The sequence below is a fragment of the Melanotaenia boesemani genome, chromosome 11 (genome assembly GCF_017639745.1).
Source record: "Melanotaenia boesemani isolate fMelBoe1 chromosome 11, fMelBoe1.pri, whole genome shotgun sequence".
Classification (NCBI taxonomy): domain Eukaryota; kingdom Metazoa; phylum Chordata; class Actinopteri; order Atheriniformes; family Melanotaeniidae; genus Melanotaenia; species Melanotaenia boesemani.
Window position 1 is genome coordinate 20,003,373 of NC_055692.1, and position 21,842 is coordinate 20,025,214.

General features: G+C 42.8%; 1 protein-coding gene across 2 annotated transcripts in view; it reads right to left on the bottom strand.

Moving 5' to 3' along the window:
* Positions 1-1,280: 1,280 nt before the first annotated feature.
* setbp1 (SET binding protein 1) overlaps positions 1,281-21,842 on the bottom strand; it is a 33,710-nt gene continuing 13,148 nt past the window's right edge. For both annotated transcript variants that reach the window (XM_041999047.1, XM_041999046.1), the window contains exons 3-7: positions 11,410-11,831; positions 9,336-11,264; positions 9,013-9,220; positions 7,825-8,890; positions 1,281-2,810 (exon numbers count right to left, since the gene is read on the bottom strand). In XM_041999047.1, the coding sequence (XP_041854981.1) occupies positions 2,305-2,810; positions 7,825-8,890; positions 9,013-9,220; positions 9,336-11,264; positions 11,410-11,831 (4,131 nt within the window). In that variant the 3' untranslated portion in view covers positions 1,281-2,304. The remainder of the gene's footprint in view (positions 2,811-7,824; positions 8,891-9,012; positions 9,221-9,335; positions 11,265-11,409; positions 11,832-21,842) is intronic.

The window sequence follows — 21,842 nt, forward strand, 5'->3', positions numbered from 1 at the left end:
CCTGATGCATAGCAATATAGGAGAATGTGGTTTCTATGACAACCGCCTCTCCTCCTCCTTTACTAGGTATGTAACCAGTTATATGTTATAAATAACTTGCTAAGTACTGAGGAGAGTTAGTGATCTTCAATTATATAGCTAGGACAATGAGTACAATCAGTATCTCCGGATAGACGCACTTTTGGTACAAGTGGGCCTTTCTGTTTGCACTGCTGCTGTCCAGCAGTATCTAGGTCAATACATGGTGTGTATTTAATACAGTAAGGCCAACCCCTCTAACTCTGCAATGACAATGTGGGTCAAAAAACTAGGAGGAAGCTGGGAGACAGACAGACTCAGTGCCGGGTGACAGAGGATGCTGACAACGGAAGCGATGAAGGGACACGTGTAGTGTCAGGGCTCTGAAGACTAAGACACAGGCGTCATATGCACAATCATGAACGTTTTGGGTCACTCCCTGGGGCAACTTTCTACTTATCAGGTCAAATGTAATTGGTGAGAGAAAGAAACATAAGGCACAAGTCGAACTGCTGCAACTGAGAATGCCACCCACCCAAAGAAAACAGAATCTCCTGAAACAAGAAGTTGCTAGAGAAACACTGATCCATTGCTTATACTCTGAAATACTTATCCGAGAAAATTCCAACAACTACCCAAAGTCACAGATACTGTAGATAGAGTTTAACAAAAGCTTGACATATTGACACAAAAATCCAAAATGGCTACATTCTACAGTGCACATAGGAATGCTTTACATCGTTGCCAACATGGTGGAGAGTTTGTCAAACTCTGATTTAGATCATTTATAAATAATACATCCTTACACTGAATACTGAGACTTTGGTTTCTAAATCTAAATACTGGATTCACTTCCAAAAATATTTTCAAGGATATGAATTGAAAAATCACGTTAAGCAGAAAAAAGGGGTTAACTTTTCAAAAATACTGAATGTAAGCCCTCTGTTGCTGAACTGTGAAATCACTATTCAGACTCAGGCTTCAGTTTTACGCTTTTGGCTGCGCAGCCTGCATATATGAATTGATTAAAACAATGCATGTTCTCTGGAATGAATACCCAAACCAGAAAATGCCAAAACATAAGGCTAGAACAAGCATGTAAGTGCTGCATTTGATTGATGCAAGTGAATGGATTTTCATAGTGCATTAAACCAACTCTAAGGTCTACCAAAAACACACCTGACATCCTTACTGTATGCAATGCCCCCCTCCCCTGCATATAAACACAATAATGAGTTTATGAATGAATATATGTGGTTTTGTTTTGTTTTTTTTGTTTGTTTTTTTTTGTTTTTTTTTTGTTTTTTTTTTTTGTTTTTTTTTGTCTGAAAACAAACTTGTCTTGAGTCACACCCATGTCTGTTTTTGGTTATAACACACTTTCATTGTCTATGGTACAACAAATCTTTTTAATATACTGTATGCCAGTACACATCTATGAGCTGGTTTCCTGTTGTACAAGGCAGGGAACAGTGGACTTTATTTCTATGTACAGTCTGGGACAGTCTCATCCACCATATTGCCTTTATGTCACTGCCCAGGAGAGGCCTGAGCAGGGAGGGAGAAATACATGACACAGGGAGTCAATCAAGGAATATCAAGAAATGGGAGTTGCAAAACATCAGAAGGAGCAGATAAGTGTATCAAAAGGAAAAGGAGTTGAGGTTGTCAAGCTGGGAGGAGGAGCTGCCTGATAGTATGATTTACTTCTAATAGAGGGGAAATATGGGAAGGTACTACAGGAGTAAAACACAGAAATAGTAAGGTGGTTTAATTGCTGATGTATTATCCCACATATTTTGACAAGCTTCCTCTGAAAGGCAAAAATAAGTACAGCTGCACAGTTTTATATTAACCATATCCCCTCCCCTTGCTGGTAAATATATGGCTAAAGCCACATTCAGATACAGTATCATAAAGTACCATACACATCACTGTATCAGATACATAAAGAATCACATAAAATCCTACACTATCATAAGTACCACACACTTTTTATAGCATCAGATTCAGTATCAAATAGTACCATATAGTGCCATTGTAAATGAAGGTCCAATGAATCTTTGAAAGGCCCATATCTGGTTGGGTTTAGCAAGCTGAGGAAAGTGTTCTCTTCTTCTGCTCCACCATTAACCCACTGAGTTCCCCATGACAAAATTAGAGAGGAGAAGCAAGTCAAAGTGCACCAAAAAGTCCCAAAAATTAAATGCATCTGATAGGCTTGAAACAGCAGTGACTCTGTTAACTGCTCTCTGCTCAGTTCTACAGTTGCATTGCTCTGCAGATCTATTGACTGGTTGGAGCCCATAACTTGTCCCTGCTGTGGGCCCTGCCTCTGCGTTTCCCCCCTTTAGCTGGTGGAGGTACAGACCGCGCTTGATGAACCACGGTCTCAATGGTTGCTGAGATGGAATCGTGATTGGAGAACTCTAGAGGCTCGGGGGTCAAGCTTGATCTGTTGCTCTGCCTACCTGGCAGGTTATCACACCTTTCGAGGACAGGCATCCCCAGAGTCCTACCATCACCTCTTCTACTGGCCAGTATGTCCAAACCCCGAGCATCAGCCCAATCTTCCTCCCTAACGTTGATAGGCTCTGATTCCTCTAAGGGTTGTTTTCGGGGCCGTCCGGGCCGTCTTTTGATGACATTATTTCCTGTTTTGGCTTGTCGCTGCAGGCGCTTGGCACGGAGGATCTTCTGCACATGATCAAAGTTCAAAGAGTGCATCCTCCTAACGTCCTTCTGGATCTGTTCCACCTCACGTCGTTTATACCTCCGCTTACTGGGAACACCTGGGAGAAGAAAAGTAAATGAGTGAGGTAAGATGTTTCAAGGTAACTAAACAGCAAAGCAATACCATTAAAGAGAAAGATATTTCATGTTAGAAGAAAGAGTAGGAAAGACACCATGCAATTTAGCTCATGGAGAGAATGTCATTTTTTCCTTAAAGAGCTTCCTGCTAATTTTGAGATATTCATGTAAGCTTTTCAAAGCCCAGCTGAGCCAGGAGAGCAGATCCTATCCTGTAATTGTCTACTAGAGAGCAGAGAGGAGAGGGGAGAGGGGGAGATCCTATTCTGCTAGCAGGAAACCCAAAGAAATGTCTCCTTCAACCATTTAATATGTTGCCACACAATAAAAACCCGGTGCATCTGGAGCACAGGCTGCCAAAAAGCCAAACACACATACCAGTACAAACACGAATCCACAGTCTTATCCACCAACTGACACGGACACCCAACACACATATGCATACACACACATGCCCAACATGCAGAAATAATGAATTCAGCAGTTCAGAATGGCTGAGCAGAGGAAACTGGAGCCATATTGTTTCCTTCACACTGATGAACTGGGCAGCATGCCCTTTACACGCTACTCTATTCTTTCTTTTCTACCCCTTTCCCCATCACTCGTATTCTCTTTTCCTCTTTACTCTTCATGGGCACCAATATGCCACTCTCTCATTTTCAATTAAAATGGTAACACTGCACTATTTAATTTCCGTTTTTATTTCAGAAACTGCTTCCTGATCTTGGTCTCTCTCTCTCTCTCTCTCTCTCACACACACACACACACACACACACACACACACACACACACACACACACACACACACACACACACACACACGCACACCTCTGGGCACAATTCCCGGGACTCAGAGTGAGCAACAACCAAAATGGAGGAAAATCAGCCACTGGTTCCCAAGTAGTGCAAGTGCAGCATGCTTGGTATCTTTTGCTAGGGGTTTTACTCGTATTCATGGAACTTCCATCTTTTGCACATAAACCCTGTTCTTACGGTGGAACATATTTGTGTGTTGCTCCAAATGTTTTGAATCAAATGGATTCAAGATAGGTGACCTGCTTGGTCAGTTTTTCCCAGTAATATTTTGGTCCTATATAGAAGCTACATATAATTTAGTCAGTGTGCTTTGGAGTGTTATTGTGCTGACATATCCTCATTCCGGGTTTTTATAAACTGGAAATCTTCTTTTAGACTATATTTAGGTATGACCACTCATATTTATGGTGCCATATGTAAAAGCCAACACCTTTTGTTGTGCAAATGTATCCCCAGTATCATTCTACATGGATCAGTGTGCCTTCCTGTCAGGATTATGCATTTGCTCTGTTAGTCCTACTGCTAGTCCTGGTTGTCCTGCTCAGATTCATGCTCAAGATGCTGAACCTTATCTGAGCAAAACAAGCATATCTCACTCATGTCTAAACAAAGAACTAATGTTGCAACACTTTTGCTAATGTTATGCAGGGTGACTATCTTGTAGCACTCTTCATTACAACATTTGGGAAGCTGATTAGCAGTACAATAAATGATTCTAAAACATCCTGATTACTGCTGCTGCTCTATTCCAGCTGTTTTACAATTGATTATTTTTGCTCGTTTAGCCACTCTTTAACATCTAGCAAAACACAGGTCCAAATATGAGAAAGTTCAACTGTTCAAGCAGTTAGACTGAGTAGAAATCAGATATATGCTCAATTCTCTTTAGTGATCACAAAGGTAAAAAGTCAAGCATTTTTACAGTTTTTGATTCATGAAAGGAAATGCTCTAGTTGTCAACTATGACATACCTGCCAAATAACATTTGATTTCAAGTGATATCAAACAGGCTGAGCTCACATTTGTTGCATTGTCAAAATACATCACTCTATTGTTGCTCAAGAATTCAGAGCAGGCAGAGAAATTAGTTAATGCAGAAAGCACTAAGTAGCAGAAGTTTATGAGCTGCCCAGAAGTGAGCACACACACACACACACACGCACACACTCACGCTACAAAGTAGCAGAAATTTATGAGCTCCATACACAGAACATAAAACCGGTGACCTTCAGCCGTGTGAGGGGCCATATAGCGCTGAGGACCTGTTTCTCTGTGGAATAAGAAGTCACATCTGTACTGAGATTCATACCCACTTATACAAAGCCTGTGTCATTGCTGAGACCAGGTTTCCGAGTGGATAAAATAACAATGTTTGATGAATCTTATGCCTGCATTTCAGTAAATCATGTGACTTGTCCTCTTTACTGGATCCAGGCTATCACTGCGCTTTCCAGATGTTTTAGATCTTGCACCTTGTCTCTGTGTTTAATGAGTGCATGTTGTCCATAACTCCCTTTATTCCTGCATTTTTCTTTCATTTTTCCTATTTATGTTTTTCAGAGGCACTTTTGTTGCTCTTCCACTGTTTCTTCATCAAATATTTTTCAGTGCTTATGTGATCTGAGGGTCGGAGTGCAGAGAGTTTTGTAAGGTCCCTAAATTTTAAAACCTCTAGAGACCTCTAGAGAAATTTTTGATACTGGATTATCTAAAAAAATGTACTTGACTTGATATAATGAAATTATTGGTATCCATGTAAGCAGTGAGACTTGATTAGAAACACACAACAAAGACATACATGCCAAAGTAATAAAAATGTTGATTTACAAACTCATAGTTGAAATTATATAAATTTAGCATCTGTGTCAGGTTGTGTATGTGGGCATCTATCATGCCCACATGTGCAAGCATGCACAACAAGAATTCGTATGCACACGCCTGCGCTTTAATTGGACTAAAGCTGTGAAGTGAAGCAGTAAGTCATGCTAGAGGATGGGCAGGGGGATTGGGGAATAGAAAAGGTAATCTGGAAGCGAGGGGGTGGAGTGACAAGGGGAAAAAGCAAAAAGGGAAAGAGAAGTGCGAAAGAGAGAGGCAGTGAAATTAGGGGAAATTTCTGTGTGGATGTCAAAACTGTGTGCGAAAGGTAAAGGAGGTAAGCAAGGGCAAGAACTTCAGAAGCAACAAAAAGGAAAGGGATGGATATGCAGGTGAAGGTAGGGTGAGGGGAGCGTATATGAGTCATCTGTCCTGGATCCCCTGGGAAGGGGGGCGGTATTCTAACTGAGCCCCTGGCCCCTGCCTTCTCCTCCCCACCACTGGACTAGGCCCCAGTCATTAAACCCCTGGCTGCCAGCCAGCTCTTTTAACACAGGCAAGGGCCTTTTACGGCATGTCTGTAGAAAATAAATCACAGTGTGTGAATAATATATCTCCGGCAAAGGCATTGGCAGGAGAGGAGGAAGGGAGGGAGTGTGGGGAGAAAGGAGAGATTGGTGAATTATAGTCATCTTCATCCATGCATTACGTTCTCTTTATCCCCAGCCAGATGTGCTCAAAGACAGCAGAATACAAAATGTACCAAATTAAACATTACTCTGGTAGTGAGAATTTGGACTCAACCTGCCTCTTTGTCTGCTCTAAGTCTGGATAATGCTGTGCATAGCATAATCATAAATAGGGATCACTATACAACTGCATTTTAAATTGGAAGTCCCTATTAACACTGACTAACATTATACAGCCAGCAGATAATGGAAGTCTATTTTCATTAAGTTAGAGAGTAATATAATATTTTATAACCAATTATTTTTGCAAACATTCTCCCAGTCTGGCTATGTTAACAGCTCTACAGCCTTGACAGGTTTAGATCAGGTACAGCACGACTTCCCCCATATGGATGATCCAAACAACCCACATAATGGGCAGGTGGGTCGGTTAGTGCAGTGACAAGCACAGTTGAGTCAAGTTACAATTAAAGTTTGACCTTGCCATTTAATCGTTTAATTGGACAACTGTCCTTGTCCAAGTATGTAGGTTCAAGTGTGTGTTTGTGTGTGTGTGTATACGGAGAATTATACTGAAGCATATCTGAGGCTGTAACACTGCAGACTGTGTGAAAAAAAACTTTCAAGACATTCTGCTGCTTCTAATTTTCCCTATGGGAGATAATAGCAGAAATAATTGTAACTCAAATCCCAGCACTTTAAGTTATTTGAATGGGGATTCCGTCAAATGACACTGTGGTTATAAAAACAGCATTTTATCAGAGAAGAGCAACTTTCTTAAAAAAATTCAAGTAACCACAAATTGATATATAATCTTAATGGATTACTTTTCAATACCAATATCAAATGCATTTGACTATCTGACAAAAGAAACCAAAAAACACATGAATAAGGGAAGCCTTAATGGAAATTCGGCTGTATTAACTTATACTTTAATGTTTTTACAAATAGATGCAAAAACATGCAACTCTAGAGTAAGCGCAGAGTGGCTGGGCCCATTTGATTCAAGTTGAACATACACACAGTAGTGATTTGATCCCCAGTTGTATTATCTGGATGTGTTTGTTCACCTTTCAAAGCTTTAATTTTGCATGATTTTGGTCAGATTAACATAATTTCATGCATTTTAAAAGTCTGGTTTTGGTATAACTAATACCCACATTTGCTCTTTTTAATGTCATGTAAGCAGCCTGAATGCATATTATATTGATTTACATTTTCCTTATCAGTGAGACAGGAGTGGATGTACATGAAGTAACCCTTTTGATAGACTAACTGAATGAATTCATGGTAACTCAGGCAACTACAAGAAAACCTCTCAATAAAATTATTATTGTATGACAAAAAGAATGATCATTTAAGTTTAAGTTTAAGTTCACAAATGCACCCCTTTACATAAAGCACAACGTGCTCCTTTATGTAAGGAGTGATGTAATATGAGAACATTTTCTGCTTATGCTCCATATCAGAAGCTTACAACAACTAAAACATAAATGGGTTTATTGAGAGGTACCAAGAGGATTTTCAACTATGAATACACCCGTCCCATAAAGAAAAGGAAGCACAACGATCAATGCAAAATTAAAAACAATTCCTGTTTGTGGTTTTGGAATCATGACTTCCCTTAAGAATAAACAGTATGGTCAAAATAATCATCATAAGTGGTCCTTACCAGTGAGGGATGGACTGGAACACTTGTTGATCTGCTCTGGTTCCTGCCCAGCTGCTTGGAATGACATTAAGCCCTGATCTCCAAACATTGTGAGGCTTGTCCTCCTGCTCCTCCCAACACACTCATCCTCTCGTGACCCCAAAAAAAGGTCCTTAGCTGACTCTGACCGCTGTGATTGGTTGCTGTAGCTGCTCATGAAGCTCTTTACGGGCTGTGCAGTCTGACGGGACAGAAACTGACTGTCAGCAAGAGAGTGTGCAGACAGCTGGTCCGACTCAAAAATCCCATGGTTGAATCCCAGGTTTGAGCCTCTACTAGTGCCCCTTTGCTTGTCCAGATGTTTTGAAGAACCCTGATTGGCCAAGTCCCTCCTCTCATTCAGCACACTGAGGCGCACACTGGTCTTAGCTCCACTGAAAAGTCCACCCAACTCCTGCCGATCATGGGGTGAGAGGAGTGGTTCGTCTTTGTGCTTATGCTTGTGTTTGTGCTTCCTCTTATGAAGACGGACCCCTGCAAGACCACCTGCGCTGCCACTGCTCAGGGATCCCAGACCCTCTCCTCTTACAGTGGGCCCCTGAAGTGAACCACTAGCTGTGCGAATCTTGGCTGCTGCCTGTAATTTTGAGTGTCCACTAGAGTGGAAAGCCTTAGGAGGTGGGACAGCAGGTCTCATAAAGGGAGATGGAGGTGCAGGTCCAAGTGAGTGGTGGGGTAGGTAAAATGGGGGAGTGGGGGGAAAGTAGCCCAGACTCAGCGGGGGCGCATAAGGCATCGCATACGGTGCTGCATAGTAATTTCCCCCTCCCAGTGGATAACCATATCCTTGAACGAAAGGCAGTTTTGATGTGATTGGCTCGCTGGCTTTGGCTGGGCGACCACGTCTCCTCTTGGCCTTCAGATCAGCGCTCCTGCGGAGGTATGAGCTGGAGTCACAGGGGTAGGAGTCGTAGCTAACTGGATAGTAATGATGGAAGTTGAGGCGAAAAATGGAAGGATATGGATGCTGGGGGTAGCAGGTATATCGTCTGTGAGACACTCGTAGCTGCTGGAGCTTTAACACAACCTAGAGGGAATTTAAAACAAGGAAACATTTAGCAAAACACACCCTATACTAACTGTATAGGGTTGTTTCAATACAATGATTAATCCAAGGATAAAGACATGATGTGTCATATTATATCTAACCTCCTCTAGTTCAGAGAGAAAGTGAAGATGATCACGGCTCTGTAGGCACTTTCTCTTCCTCCGATGATGCTTTTGCTTCTTCTCCTGCTGTGACAGAAAGTTATCGACAGCAGTAACTTGCCGTTCACAGCGTGTTCTGCCGCCTCTGTTGGTTGTGTCAATGACTGCAGCCTCCGCAGACTCAAACCCACACAGATCAAATGAGTATCTATATGAACACAACATAACATCTTGAAAAGGCAAGAAATTCACCACTATGTGTCAGCCTACAACCAATGAAACTTCAACTGAGGGTAAAGTTGTATTACAGTAGAGTACTGCACCTGCGACGAGAGGCATGCCCCTTTTCAGTTTGATCCGAAGTGCTGTTGTTGTCTGTCCCAATCCCACTGTCACTAGGAATAGTCTCCTCACTGTGGGACTCGCTGATAGGAGACAGGGTGACCTCTTTCACTGATGCCCCCTCTGACAGGTGGGAGGGTGAATTGGCCAAAAGGCGAGGAGGAGAAAGTTTCCAACCCCCTGAGAGAAAGCCCCTGCCTGGTGGTTTAGAGGGCAGGGCTGAGATGGGCTGCAAACTAGGCATGGAGGCATCTGAGTGGCTGGCTCTTAGAGATGGAGCACTAGAACTTGGAGATGAGGCGGTGGAAGGCACTGCAGGGTTCTCATAGAGACTGGACATTGATATTGGTGGCTTGTCCCTAGTGGTTTTTGGAGGAATGGAGCCTTGGGTTTCTGTTCTGGGTTTCCGCCCCCTCTTCTTACCAATGTAGATGGTTCCTCTTTTGCTTACATTTATCTGTTTTCCCAGTCGAGCCTCAATGGTGGATGCCATGGCACTCATAGCTGTTGTAACAGGAGCGGAGGATGACTTCAGACCCAGAGTGCCATTCTGATTTGATCCTGAAAGGATCTCATTCAGGATGCTTTGCATTTTTCCAAGCTTCACCTTACTCACTGGCCTGTAATAGCCCCTGCCACGCTTTAGTTTCAGACTGTTAGAACTGCCATTCAACATTGGGGAGGCCATTTGCACTAATGTGTTTTGTGAGTGCATTTTTCTCCTACAGTTTAGCCCTGCAGTGTTTTCCTGTGCTAGTGGGCTTGGAGGTGAAGTGGAGGTGCCTTCATGAATAGTCTCAACTGTGAGGAGTGGCTGTTTCTTGGGGCGTCCTCGTTTTCTCTTAATGGGTGCATGGACTGTTAGGCTTTCAGTGTTGGTGTAGAGTGGACTAGAGGGGGTGATTGGGAAAGCAGAGGGTGGATCTGCTAAAGTGGAGGGCGTACTCAGGTTGTCTCTCTGTGGTGAAGTGAGACTGGCATGGCTTTTAGCTTTCAGGTAGGACCATCTGTCATTAGCCTTGGTTGGTCTGGAACTAGCTGCAGAGCTGGTGCTGTGGCTAGGACTAGGACTCAGGTCCATCCTGGGTCTAGGGCTTGGACTTGGGCTAATGTTAGCCCTAAATTTAGGACTGGGGTTAGGACTGATGCTACCTCTAGAGCTGGGGCTGGGGTTGGGGCTAGGGAGTCTGGAGTTAGTGCTAAGACTGGGTTTGTTGTTATGATTGTAAACAGGCTCTCTGAGTTTAAGGATGTCTGTGCCACTCTTAGGACGACCCACAGGGTTCTTTTTCACTCTGCTTGCACTCACAGCTGACTCCTGGTCAGGCCCACTTACAACTATCTCTCCTCTTTCAGCCCTCTCTCCTTTTTCTCTCTTTTCACCTTTATCTGCTCTCTCTGTTTTTTCTACCCTCTCTCCACTGCCATCAGCCTTACTGGTGAGATGAGAATCTTTTTTGTGATTCTCTATCTTATGTGCTACTTTGGGTTCAGGGGGCCCATTCTGGGGTTTCTCTGTAGTATCTAGAGTCTGTTGCTGTGACTGGTCCTCCACAGAAAATGACTCGTTAAAAGAAGGCTTCCTCCGTCTCTTTCTTCCTTTCCCATCCTCTGTCAGCATAGACATCCCTCTCTCCTCTTCATCTTCTCTCCTCCCAGCAACTGTTTGCTCTTTTTCCTCCTTTCTCCTTTCCTCTCTCTCCTCATGGAACCACTCAGCCATCTCCTCTTGCCTGTACTTCTGCCTCTCCTCTGTACTACTTGGGCTCTCCGATCCTTCCTCTGGCTGCCTTCCCCAATGTGTATCAGCACTGTGGGGATTACAGAGCATCCTCTGGGAGTCCTTCCTGCCGTACTTCCTCTTGATGTTCCCAAAGAGCTGCTCACTGACCTCTTGCAAACCCTTTCCCCTGGAGAGATATATAAAGAAGGATTACTACAATGAATAAGAGTAGAAGGAGAAAGAATTTATTTTACTTTTTACCAATACCACACAACCAGCACTACTATGAACAACTGTGCCTTGTACAATATAGTATCAACAGCAGACTATACCTGCTCAGGGAGGTGAGGTTGAGAATACTGGCATCTGTAACCACTGGCAGTTGCAGGTCTGGAGTTAGGGATCTCTGGGGTGAAGGACTCTGCATTGCTGTTCGTGAGAAAGGTTGAGTTGGACAAAGCAATGTACCTCTGCTGGCTCCTGCCAAGTCTCTGGTTGGCTCAGAGTCTGCAGGTTGGGCTGGTGATGGAGAAGTTTCTGTAGATTCAATCCAATCTGGACTAATTTGGTGTTGATGTGCATGAGTGTGCTGAAATTTCTGTGTTAGGGTGTGCTGTGTTTGCTGTGTGTGTGAGAGCGAGTGTGCAGGATGAAGGGAGCTACGGAGCTGGTGTTTGGGCTGAACGTGATCTCCCAGTAGTTGCAGAAGGCCTCCCTCTCTCTGCTCTGGCACCCTGAACTGGCGCTCATATGTCTGGGGACAACAGAGAAGAGAATCATAGATTGGTTACTACATATAAACAGCAATTGCACGCTGGCTTTATATAGCTGCAGGAACAGACAAATGATATGATAATGACAATGTGATCAGAAAACTTGACTACTCTGTTTCCTGTTTTCATTGCATTAGAAAGATTTCACAGAGATAAAACAAATGTAGCACAGCTGGTTAAGCAAACATTTTCATTTCGTCAGCGTTTATTGAATCGGTTGAATTGTTGTGCTCCGATATGACATTTATCTCTTTTCACTGCAGAACTGAATGCTTTAATACATCTTTTGTGCATGAGCAAACAGTGTGCAACAAAACAAAAGGCTTGTTTACAGAGCAATTAAATTCCTGTGGCAAGGATGTTGCATGCTGTGAAAGCTGGGGGGTGGGGGGGTCTGAATGCGCACAGTATTATGCACAGTAGCTTAACTAAGCCACGTCCCTCCCCTAGATCCAGAATTAGTTGCTACATATTGTCTTTATATTGTTGACTTACAACCCCACGCCATACAAATGAATGAACCTTGCATACCTGTGCATAGCTGAATATGCGAGAGCTTGATATATTGTATTAGGCAAGATAACCCTGATTAATGGATCACTGCCGCATAATCAGTGTACTGCTGGAAGATGAGAAATAGAGCAGCGGATGGCCTTTGTGGTTTAGCCTGTTATTAACAGACTCAGTATGACGCAACAAGACACTGTTCTGCTGCGCTGCAGGGCGATGTAACCTAACCACAGGCCTGCCTCTCAGCATGTACACATAGGCGTGCAAGTGCACACAGACTAACTCACATTTGTATACAGTTGATGTACACATTTCACAGGCTTTACAAAGTCCTGGCATCATGCACAGAAGCACAAAATTCCAATGCTTGAGCAGATGCTCTACATATACTACACAATCAAAGTGTCATTCACACAGAAATGGAATATATATTGTTCTCCTAGGACAGTGTATATGATTGCATACCCTCCAACTTTTACTTTAGAAATGTTTCATTCTGCCTTTGTCTCCTCAACCCTTCTCTATTACTTTTTCTACCATCTACTGTTGGTAGTCAAGTAGTGACAGTTGTTTCCATAGCCGCTGCAAAAGCTGCTTGCCAGACGCAAACAGCACAAACTCACAAGTGCAAAAATCCACATGAACAGAGAAGTACAACACTCAAAACACAGTAGAAAACACAAACTGCACACAAGCCAGCTAACACTGAGGAGTGTAAATGATTAACAAAACCAGCAAATGCATGTACTTTCCCATTCACATCCCAAACAGAATGCTATGGTGTTCTCATTTGTGAAGTGTGTGTGCACGTGTACACAGTGACACCAGAGCAGAGCCACCATGAGTCCGTAGAGGGATAAGATGACAGACACCTGATACACGCTTGCTTTCTCATTTAACCCGTCATAGAATACCTGCTGTTTCGGGTTAAAGGAGGGCACAGAAGACGGAGATAGACATGCACACGCACACACACACAAGTAGTATAAAATGCATCCTCCCTACTGACCACAAAGCAACCACAGACAGATAATAAAAAGGGAGGCATGGACACCTTTACCACTAGAGATTGTAGAGCAAAAAGGAAGAAAAAGAAAAAAAATGAAAAACCCAGCCTCACCCTTTCCGGCTGAGGCTGGGTTATATTGGCACCAGTTCAGCTTTTTGTTCTTAGTTTCCTCCCTACCTCCCTCTCCCCCACCACCCCTCCTCCATGCCTCGCTCTATGAGGCATTTCCAGGGAAAATGCACACACTGTCTGATACTCACACAAGCAAACATAAATAGTGGTCATAAAAACTGAGCAACTCATGTCTGTGCTTTAGACAACATAGTACTGAAAAGTGCTGAAAAGAACTCACTGCTGTCCTTGCCCTTTCCTGACTGGATCAGCCTTAACTGCTCGTACAGACTTATCCATTTTTCATGTGATAAGCACCCAAAGACTTCAAAAGTCTGTATTAATAAGTTTGCAAAGTTATATCAGAGCAACAGAAAAAAAACATTGTGGCACAAGCCAGATTGGCTCTGATAGACTTGATGTCTCTTTTGTCAATAAGCCATCATCTCCACGTGTTACTGCAGGCCTACAGCAGGGGGCAGCGGTCAGAGAATAAGCACAAGCATGGACTCTGACCTTTATGTAGCTCACTAACGCAAGACCAGTAAGACTTGGCTCTTTCCCACAAAGTCCCTCATCTACAAGCCCCAACCAACCAAAGAAAGCGAAAGATAAAGATCACTAACTCATGTTTAGATCCCTAAACTCATCTCATACACTAGCTGGAGCTGTAGCTTCACAGCTAGATCAACAACCATGTCTAAGATTCCTTCCTCTGGGTCAGTAACACTGAAGCAACTTGGGATTCAGGCAAACAAAAGCCCAACACCTGACTGCAGGCAGACTTGGAGCTATACATTCCTTTTCAGTGGTGATGTAACCATCAGATAAGGGCAGAGCGCAGCAGCAGAGGAGGTCATGGATAATATGTGACTAAACGCTGCAATCACCCAACTGAAAGGCACTTAACAAATGAGTCAGCATATATTTACTAACAAATATGTGTGTGTGTTTAAAAGCATCACACTCAGCAGGCAGCTATAAATCGAGGTCTAGATGTAAAACATTTGACTTTTCTGTTTTCCAGTTTGATGTGAGAGGAGGTGACGAGCTGAACTTCTTCCTCATGCGCACATGCAGACCGAGCACCCTAGCTGCACCGTGACTCTGGGAAAAGAACACCCTAACCAGGCACACCCAAATCTCACAATCCACCACACAAATACACACACATATACCCGAACAAGCATATACACAAACTCCATGCCCAGACGCACACAAACACGCTGCCCTTCAAATAGTTTTTTGCAGCCTTTTTTTGGCTGCACGCCCAGTGGTTAGAGTGTTTCATTTTTCCCTGTGTATGGAACTGGGCAGCTGTCCAGACAGACACACAAAGAGAGAGGGAGAGAGGGAGAAAGGGGAGGGAGGAGGGGGGTTACTAAAAGAATGAGAACTGCAGAAAGGGAGGGAAGAAGTGGAACAGCAGAAAAACAAGGAGAGAGGTGCCTGGACTCGTTTACTGCTAGTTCTCTCTGAGACCTTATGATTGATATGATCCTGTCTTTTCCCTTGCTCTCACCTTGTCACACACACACTCTCTTGGTCTTGACACCATGTGATCCCCCCCCCTTTACCACCGCCACCTCCTCTGCCCTTGTGGACTTGTGCACTCCCCCCACCACCACCCCACCCCCACCCCTTCTCAACTCTTCGTCCTTTTCTTCTTATTTTTTTCTTTTCTGGAACTAACCATTCTCCTCCTGTGGGAACTACCACCCTCAACCCCCCCACACCACCCCTCTATGCCCGCTTCTCTCCAGCTCCATTCAGAGCGCTGCTTCCCTGTGATCTGTGTTTCTGACAGCTCTGTGAACGCACACACACACACACACACATACAGCTCCTCTGCAAACAAACACCATGAATACTAACTGGGCTTTGTATCCACAGCACTTAAAACGGGGTAGGAAGAGGGGTGGGGTGAGGATGGAGGGTCGGGGGTGGGGGTGGGGGGGTGGCATGTAGGAGAAAAGAGGAGCCGTGGCACTGTGTTGATCTTGTGGCCACTCTCACAGACCCCCCCATCCCTGTTTGTCGTTCCCTCGTTCTTCCCACCAGTTCTCCCGGGAATAAAGACTTCCATTCATGCGCCTGAGGAGACCCACAGCGGGAGAGAGAAGAGAGGGAGGAGAAAGTGGTGGAAAGAGGGGGGGTTGTTCAAGGTGGGACAGTTTGTGGATGACTGGGATCAGACCCAGTGCCTAAAATTGTGTGCGTGTATGTGTCAGTGTGTGTGTACTGTAAGTCTGTTTTCAGCATGTTCTCCCTCAGCTGCATTACTATCTCAAATCTGGTGGCATCCGTGCCAGACAAAGCAGCTTCTGGGAAGGTTGGGTGGGAAAGTTTGGAAACTGGGCACCATTCAGAACTTACACTGTTGGACTAATTCTGTCATTCACAACAAGTTAAACCTAGAGCCACTGGAGTAGGAGAAAAGGTGATTAATCCTACATGATATTTTGCACCCTTTCTGATGGGCAGTGAACTGTAGAATAAGCCTTCGTTCTAAACTGTATTCAATCTTTAGATTACTATAACGCACAAGCCAGACTCAAAGCGCAGCAGTAGGTCTAAAGTAAAATGCCCCCTCAATACATCCACTGCAGTAATCCTTTAGACTGGAGAGCTCCTAAAAATAGCAGCAAAACACCAAAGAGACTCCTTGTTACACTCTTCTCAGACACGCTCAGAAGTTGATGACTCAATTTGAACAAAAGGCTCTGATTGGCTGAACCGAAGCATATTATTATGGTGCAATTGGAGGTTTTCACTCGCTCAGTAATGGCAGACACATTTACATACTACACAAAGTATACATCTAATCCGTACCATTAGCATTAATGTGTGCACAGGCATATGTGAGTCCTGCCAGTGAATAATGCAAAGAGTCGCATCAGAGTTCTTTCACAGGGATTATTAGAGCGATTATGTGGCAATTGTTCCTTTTGTGAACTTCCACAAACAGTGTTACACGTCAGTCAGCTCACAAGCTAAAACAAAGACAAACAGAACAAGCCGTCAGTTTCATGATGAGTCAATTCACTGCAACAGTGTTTGCATCTCTTGGTGCAAGTAAACTGCACACAACACAGACACATGCATTGCAATAAGAATAAAACCCTATAGGACCTGTTGTTTGAGTACTATGCGCACCATATGACTCAATCGTGGCACATCTGTACAACAGGAAACAATTAACAGCAAATGAGCTGCTCTAAGGGATGGCTTCCTGTGTGGAATGATGGGTAATTCAAGACAGAAGCTGTGTGGAGATTAAATACTTCCTCTTTTTGGTCTGTAACAGCAAAGCCCCACTTAGTTATTCACAAATAACATACACACACAAACACACACACATACACTCACTTACTCACTCACTCACTCACTCACTCACTCACTCACTCACTCACTCACTCACTCACTCACTCACTCTTTCTCTCTCTCTCTCTCTTTCTCTCTCTCTGTCTATCTATCTATCTATCTATCTATCTATCTATCTATCTATCTATCTATCTATCTATCTATCTATCTATCTATCTATCTATAAGGATCTTTGTGGACTTCATGTAAATATCATAAAATTTACATCTGTGTCCTGCCCAAAATTTGTGTCATTCAGACTATACACACTGTATAAACACCAAGTGTATTATGACTGTCCTATGAGCACATTTGTAGCCTAAAGAGAGAATATTTCCTTATTCACACATTTATTATTTATGATATAAAAAGGAGTGGGTCTACAAAGATACATGGTTGGTGTAATATTTGTGTTTTTGCTGGGCTCCTCCGCTCATCATTCCCCTCACTAGTGTGTGTGCATGCAATGCATCAAACAGTCAAATCTTAGTTGTAGCTTCAATGGAGTTCCATCTGCAAACAAAACATCTCAACAGGTCTACACATGTGAACACAGAAACCCTGAAGAGTCAACCATTTTGATATTTAAATGCCAAAACATTACAAACTGTGGAATTTAATTGGTTAAAACATTTTTGGACTGTGATGTAAGGAAAAAAGAAATTTGGGCAGCTGGTCATTGTGACACTTTTTAGCTTTTAAGGTATAAATCAACACTGGAAATTATTCAACACCGCTGGAGAGCAAAACTGTTTTCTAACAAGTGATGCTTGGAAACAGCTGTCAATGGAAGCATCACAGCGTCTTGAAGAATGACGCCAGTCCCTGCATTCCCATTCTAAAACTTGTGAAGTGACAGTTTCATTGCTTAAGTCTCCAGATTTTTGTGAATAACTCGGGTCCTCATATGATCTCAGGCTTGGAAGAGATGGGAGGAGAGACAGCGTTAGACAGACACTGTAATGACATCCTGAGCAACACGGACAATGGGCAAAGTGAGACACAATAGTCTTAACCAATCAGACTGCCTGCCTCCCCTCAGGCCCCCTTTTTTTTTACCAACAATAATGCCTTTGTATGAGGCTGCACTCCACTCGTGTGTTCAGAGACACACACAGACCAAGGCTCAGCATCCTACACTTTCTGAGATGATCACCTAGAGAACTGACTGAAGGAGAGCCGCACATTCAGAGCTGCGTCAAGGCATATAAAACTGCAAAAATCAGAGTGTGTGTGTTTTAACTAACAGCCTAGCTTTGTGTGCATGTGTGTGAGTTTCTTTGCAGGCCTGGGCACATGACTGCAGCTGCCCCCTTGCTCCCTCATCTAAACCAGCACCCCTCCTTGCTGTGGGTGAGAGGTCACACGGAGCGGCATTCCTCTTGGTCTGAGAGCGAACAAGCTTTACACCGAGCAGAGGGGGCAGAGGGAGAGACTGAGTGGGACAGGAAAAACAAGGGGTCAAAAATGCTACATAGCGGGACAGGTAAAAGATGAAGAGCGCAGGACATTCGCAAGGATGTGTTGCTGTGTGGATGTGTATGTGTCTGTGTGTGGTGAAATGAGGCAGTAAACAGAACACCCTTGTGGCTTCTTCCTTGCTTCATAAACAGAGCTGTTTGTTTAGTCTGAGCTGCCCCGAGGGACAGACAGACAGACAGAAGGACAGGCAGGCACATTTGTATCATTTATTCATGTCAGTGTCCATACTTAAGAGACAGCAAGTGTAAATAAACAGCCAAACTACAAAGATAATTTTACAGAGCTTGGAGTAAAGACATGAAGAGCAGCAAAGAACGAGGTTGGATGACATAGAAAAATCTGTTTCTGAATGGACTTGTTTGGCTTTTTTAAAATGATTTGCATGATAATGTGTTTTTTGGTTTCAAAACATTTTGAAATTGTAAAATTTGGTTTTATAAGGCAATGGTTGTTAAACTTTTCAATAAAACCAAGAAAAATAGAAAGCCTTAACACTTCTATAATAGAAGTAAACATTTAAGAAGGTCCCACAGCACCGTTTTCTGTTTCCTGGCTTATCTGCAGTCTTAAAATAAGGTATTATTTCAATTGAAGCTAAAAAAGGGACATGCATATTTCATAATTTTTTATGCAAAAGGCAACTCGATTTATCCAGTAGTCTTACACTGGATATTACACTTTGTATCAGCGCCCTGGCCATTACCACCTCATAGTTCCCAGACTTCCTTGTATGGTCATATTCCCCAGGCAGTGCTCAAGCACTGCAGTGTGCATCCATGAGAGCTACAGCACATACAGCGTCCACTGCAACCACTTTAAAAGTAGACATTTTTATGCCGCGATGATGAAGTGAGCTACTATGACTTGTTTTTTTTCTTGGAGAAGTCTCCAAGAACATGTGGCTTTGGTTGCAAGGGCAAGTTGACCCTTTTCGGGTTCCTTAAAGACCAAGTAATGTTGGATCATTGGACGCATTTTGTTTTTGCTGGCCAGCTAGTTAAAAAAAAATGCTTGGATTTATTCGCTACACTTTAACGATGATTGTTTTATGAATGAGGCCCCAAACAACATTGGCTTTGTATTGAGGGTGAAAGTAAGAGGCTGTTCCAAAACTAAAAGGATATGATTCTGAACCTCAAGAGGTATTTGAAGCTGTTTCAGATGATGTGAACATATCTTAGGTGCAAAAATCATGAAATTCCAGCCATGTTGCTTGATGCACATTCTGCGTTCCTGACACATTTAAGTGTGACTACACCCCCTACTTTTTGCATAACTCCACCCACTGCCAAATTTTGAAAAATGCCAGAAACTAAAAGGGTTGTGGTGGGAGATGTGGGGTAATCAGGGAGCGGAGAGTAGGCAGTTCAGGATACACAGGCAGAAATGATTGAATCAAAGACAGCAGCTCAGTGGCCACTAGCAAGATGGAAAGCGAGAGTCACAAAACACATATGCAACAGAGCAGTGCAACAGATCCCTCCAGAATCCCCTGAGCCACACAAGAACAATGTGGTCCTGAATCGTATTAGTCTGAGCTGTAGCGCCAGCCTGTCAACAGCTCCTGCAGATTTTGGAAAACTGTGGCAGCTCGTGGCAGGTTGTGGCAGCTGCAGGAAGTGCAGCTGTAAGTTGCCGCTGCTACGACTTGAGCTGCTGTCTGTCGCCAGTTGAGGGTCAGCACATAAAGAATAATGTCTGGTGTTACTTGTTCATCCCTCAAAAGCACAAATCTGTTACATTGCAGGAATATTTCATCAGAAAGAATAGAAGTCTGAAACTTGCAAATCTACACCATATAAGTTCACATCCCTTCATATGAGTTGGTGGGCGTGGTTTCCTATGCCTGCAAGGCGAGGAAATTTGCATCTGGAGAGAGGGGGCTGTGAGGTCTTAGAGAAGTACCAAGTATGGCTCAAGTACGGCTCTACATCATGTAAAAAAACTGTTTTTACCCTTTAGAGGGCGTTATGAGCTATTACGGACCCACAAAATCCTATTTTTTAAATAAATAAAAAATGACAAATTTTATCAATAGTATAGGTGGTTTTCATCACAATTAAGTAATACTATGTAGTTAACAGTCAAAAAAACACATTTTAGGATGCACTACCCCTTTAATATCTGAAAAGACGATGCATCCCAGGGACCACCTAATTTTTCCCATGAAAAATTGTGAACAACTCGTGTTTAAAATCACAGTAACTAGTAAAAGAAACTTTGTTGTCAGCAGACCAGGCAAGCGCTGGGCCAGCCATCTGCACATCTAAAAGACATACAGATGTACACATGGTGCGTTCCCATTGCCTCAGAATTTTGAGAGTTGGTGACATCATTAACAGGTGGTTGGCAATCCAGCTGCACCAACTCCAAAACAACCAATTTGTGAGCATCTACAAATGTGTTATAAAAACTAGAAAATCCCAAATCCATAGCAAAAATGTGCACCACTAGAACAGCAGCCAATTCGGGTGATAAGGATTAAAAAATCACACATATTAACTCAATTTTGCATGAACGACCCGCCATAAAAAATGTAAATATCAATAACAAGAACTCATTGATGTTTACACTAGAAAGTTAACGGACACAAAATTCATCATAAAGAATTTTAATAAAGACAACAATAGACTAGAAGTGGTACTGGGCACAGCTATCTTTAAATCTGGAATCTCTGGGTCCTCCGAAATTTACAAGTTTGCTGCTCGGAAAAACAAGATCACTGTCATTTTAGACAAAAACTCCTCAAAATTCCAAGTTCTGAGGAAAACTTGAACGCATCAACAGTATCGCGACAAAAAAACTAGCCACTGATTTAATTTCAACTATTTAAGATACGAACTTCGTAGTAAGTAAACTTACGTTTGAACTCCTCGATGAAGAGCTCATTCGTGTCTATTTTAATGTGCAGTAATGAAATAAATAAAACATACACTGGTGGCAGTATAGAAAAATATTTTGAATGGCGGTTGCCATTTTTTTTATTTGTTTAATTTCATACACAGGTATATTAATTGAAGAGATAGGTAATGGGGCTAAGAGAGCTTTGTGATCATTCACCTATTCACTGGGCAGCTGGAAGTATCTGCTGCTTTGCAGTGTTGTTACTACTGCTCAGAAACATGAAGTCCATCACATAACCATGGTTTGCTTTAACTTATTAAAGTGTCTATATCCTATCTAAACAAAAGTGAAATGAGACTTTTTGGTGAATTATTTCCAGTGTTCATGAGAACTATCAATGAATAAATTATATTTCTACATCATAAGATAGGGCTGATTGTTTCCAGTGTCTTTTTTCATTTTGCAGTGGACAACAAGAAATGTGCCAAAGAGCACCAGAAATCCTTTTGTCATAAAACATCATCCCAAAGGCTACAAGACAACCATTAAATATCTATTTAATGACAATTCAATGACAGAAGTCAAAGATTGGGACAGAATGTGGAAAAAAAAAAAAAAAAACACCTGGCAAGACATCTGAAGCACCTCAGGCTGACCTGGAGCAGTCTGGAGT